General features: G+C 46.6%; 1 protein-coding gene across 1 annotated transcript; it reads left to right on the top strand.

The window, feature by feature from the left end:
• Nucleotides 1-1,577: 1,577 nt before the first annotated feature.
• On the top strand, nt 1,578-3,201 carry T265_14977 (hypothetical protein; the record flags this gene model as incomplete). Its single annotated transcript, XM_009176056.1, is given in 3 exon segments — nt 1,578-1,795; nt 1,801-2,092; nt 2,995-3,201. Coding segments are annotated over 3 exon segments (717 nt in total).
• Between the last annotated feature and the right edge of the window lie 752 nt (nt 3,202-3,953).

Here is a 3,953-nt window from a genome sequence, read left to right as displayed (position 1 = left end):
TGGACCTGTGTCGTCTGTTACGGAGATAAGCGTTGATAGCTCCACGCACTTTGGGCGCTGCTTATATGTGAGTTTTGCCTCCTCCAGGCATCACTGCCTTTGGTGGGCGAGAGACCAGTGGTGGTGGAATAAAAACTGCTGTCCGGAGACGCAGCCTGCTTTCAGGAGCACAGGGGGCTATGACCACAATCGCCCTGGTCATGAGTTTGGGGTCGGCCGAATTGGTGCTCAGCGAAAGCCTGTTTCGTGCCTCCACCCTGACCTGCTGTGACCAAACTTTCGTGCGTCCAGAGGGCGACCCTCATTATCGGGTTGGCCTTTTGAATACTGCCAATCCACTTCAAGATCTTCTGTACGGCAGATTTGGATGAAAGAGTGACTAGAAGCCCAAGACTTCTGGCGTAACCATTCCGGGTGGAGTGATTTATCAGGCTTGGTGAGGACAGTGATAAGGATCGATTATGCCAGCTTCGCTTGCGTGATTTTTTGGGGGAATGACCCCCAGATTATCAGTCTGTGTTCCCTTAAGCGCCTATCCACAAGAGACGCCGTGGCGGTCTTTATAACCGCGTCAGAGAGTTGTATGACTTTCTTCGCAGCCAGGGGCCCCAGTATGAATAGCGCGAGGTACTCGTTTAGCGAAGAAAGTTCATTATGAACTTTCGTCCAAGTCGCTGCATTCTATATGTCGTAATCCTCCAGTGCCTGAGGAAGAAGCTTCAATTTCGCTTCGAGTATCACGATCAAAGCGGGACACCCACATCAGTCTTTCTGATTCTGCGGTGGGGACGGGGTACACTTTTTTCGGGCTCTCCTCTTAGCTGCGGTATGCAATGCAGCCTTAACGCAGAGGCAGCTGGCGCAGACTAACGGGTCAGGAGAGTTAGCTGGTCGGCTTATCTGGTCGTCCTGTAAACCCGTGAATTTGAAATGCCACCAGGCCTTGCATACCGCGTTTGACGTTCGACGGGCAGCCATTTCGCCCACATCTGTTGCGGTTTATCGATGACTGCAGAGGACAATCGGTATAAATTGATGTCATGTTTAGAACTAGATTCAAAACAGACGCAAAATATGAAGGGTTATCTCTCAAATATTTTGTTAGGGTAATAATGTTCAATAATTACTCATGTGCACTCTGTGAATAGATTGAACAACGAAAAATTTTTTTGAGAAATTAGCACGAGGGAAAAATGAAACCAATTTCGAACGTACCGAGTGACAGCATAAACATCATACATAGACATTCTACACTATGAAGTGTCAAGCCCGAGAACGCCGTAGCTTTCAAGAAACCAATCCCGTGGTGCGAACACTGAGCAGCATCGGAATAGCAAACGCGCCGATTTTTAAAATGCGCGCTTATATTTTGTTTCGTTTGTCCCTTTTCTTCGTAACCGTCGGCAGTTTTTTGATAAAAATTTGACGTGTTTCGTTAAAAATTACTCCGGCGCATGCGCGTTTTTACAAGCATGATGGTGATCATAGACATGGGTCATATGCATCTCTGTATCTGTGCTTCGTTAGAATAGAGAACCTCGTTCAAACGTTGGAAAGGCGCCGGCGCTCAATACGGAATGTCCCGTTCGAGGTCTTCGTCGTCTTGCTTTGGGGCCAAGAAGCAGAGGCTTGACGACGAAGCCTCCTCGAATAAGATGATTGTCCCACGGAACGGGCTTGAGGCACCTGGCGTCATCCGTCGAGAAATGTGTTACTACTGTTTAGATGTGTTACACCGTCACCTTTATAAAGCTGATCCCCCGAAACCCCCGATCACATTCCCCAACGCTCCTTAGTAAGTGTTTCTGATACGGGTCTTGATGGTCTTCAGTCCGCTTTTTGTCACGTGGACCCATGGAAAAGACGAAAACTTACGAGGGTGCGTTGGAACGTTCAATGCCTTGAATATTCATCACGGCTTGCGGGAGTACGCCATTACAAGGTAAGTTGTCTGTCAGCCATCTCATTGACGGAAAGTGCAATGAGGGACAGTCGGTTTGCTCCAATCACGGAGGACGAGTTTCCGCATTTAACCTGTTCGGTTTCACTACTGCTGCATTTCGAAGAGGGAAAGCATTACCAAGATTGGCAGGTAAGGACCTTTTTTATTGATCGTTGGGGCTTTCTGTCACTTACAATTAATCTTAAAATAGCCATTTGGAGAGGGTGAACGCTTGGTATCTGAATCAGTCTAGCGAAGCAACATTGATAACAGACGGTGTCCCAATAGGTCATCTGTGATGCAACTGAATCAATCAGATTTGGTCGTGCCGGTGTTTGTGATTGTTTCATGAAGGGTTATCTCTGTCAAGAGTGACGTGGGATATAGCTTTTTCGTGGACCAAGAACTCTCCGTAGTATATGCGCTATGAAAGCAGTCGGGGATAGTGATTCTTCGAAGGTACGTGTTCACAACAGTTTCTGCGAATGGGTAACAGAAAGATCATGAGCCGAAGCCTAGTAAGCAATGTTGTCCATCATTAATACTTACGTATAAATAGATCAACCTGGCAGACACCGCATACTTCAACACGGTTGGATTTTTTGTAAAATAGTCCGGGTTTTCGGAAGGAAGCAAACTGTTGGGTATTAACAAAGGTGTCACAACGACAAAGAAGCTGCCAAACTACTTGTGTGGTGCCTGCTTGAAACTCGGTCGTTTGCCCAACAAATTTTAGTGTCTACTAGCCGTTCTGCTTCTGACCAAATAAAGGTTCAAAACCCGGCTTGTTGGACAGTCGTCCGGCTTACGTCAGTGTTACGCTTGTTTTTGGGACTTTTCTTGGGTAGTCTTCACGAAGAGGAGCCATTTTCAAGACCCACCCGGTAAACAAAACCCATCTCTAATGACGAACCGGAAACTGACTAATTGAAAATCAGGACTCAAGAATGCTAACTGAACCGTCAGTATTCATTACCATTGATAGCAGCCAGTAAAAAGCACTGGCGCTTCACGCATCTCCATGAACAATGGTTCAGTAGTAGCGGAAATAGAGTATTAATCGTTCAGCTGTAGCGTTCTTTCGATACCTAGCTGCCATGCCACCCGAAGGAAGCACGAGGGCTGGGATACTGTCAGGTTGCCCAAGCCTAGACAGGGGAAGTCGAGAGGCAGAGGTCGGGTTCGAACCACGGACCTTTCGGTCAGTAAATTCACGCTCTAACCACTTGAGTCATCTCTCCACTAGTAACGGAAGCTGACGCTTAACTCTCGTACACTCATGTAGAAAGATGGTTCCAGAAAAACCCTATTTCCCGAGAAAGTCTTGTAAAACCATGAGAGAAAAGACAACTGAACACCCTTTGGGCGCATGTCACAATCACCTGGATTACGAACCTCGCCCAAAACATTCAGCACAACACGCGTTAACTAGGCACTCTGTCTAAAGGGTGGCAACAGGCTGATAGCTTGGATCGTTTGCGTTTTATTTTCTATGGGGTTTCCTACCATGCACAATGAAAGTCACGTAAACCCGTGGCGGCCAAATTAACGGTGGCCGTTTCCATTTCGTGTCGCTATGTTCCTCTGCGAACAGTCATGTCAATTTAATTCAAAAAGCCTACTAAAACATCTAACTTGCCCAGGCTTCCAACACGGCCGGACAGTGGGTAGAGACCGTCAGCATAAAATAGAGACAGTTTAACATGGCTGGTCAGTTAAGAGTATTACTGAGACTCCTGATAATATAAGGCGTGCCCATATTATAGTGAATTCGCTATAATCTTCAGTAGTCTGAACAAAGTGGATGCCAGCCGTTTACGGTACTGGCATCGTAGGTTTTATAGGGATGACTGCAATCGGTAGGTGTGCTTTACTCGGATGAATGCAGTCATAAGGAATGACTCGCCTATAATACGTATTGCTTGTAGTCAGATGTAATATCCCAAATGTCTAAATTTAAGGGCACTGGGACAGGAAGTAGCTAGGTGGTGGCCTGTAATTTCGGGTTAGG

The sequence above is a fragment of the Opisthorchis viverrini genome (assembly GCF_000715545.1).
Source record: "Opisthorchis viverrini unplaced genomic scaffold opera_v5_313, whole genome shotgun sequence".
NCBI classification, from domain to species: Eukaryota; Metazoa; Platyhelminthes; class Trematoda; order Opisthorchiida; family Opisthorchiidae; genus Opisthorchis; species Opisthorchis viverrini.
This window is presented reverse-complemented; position numbering and strand designations above follow the sequence as displayed.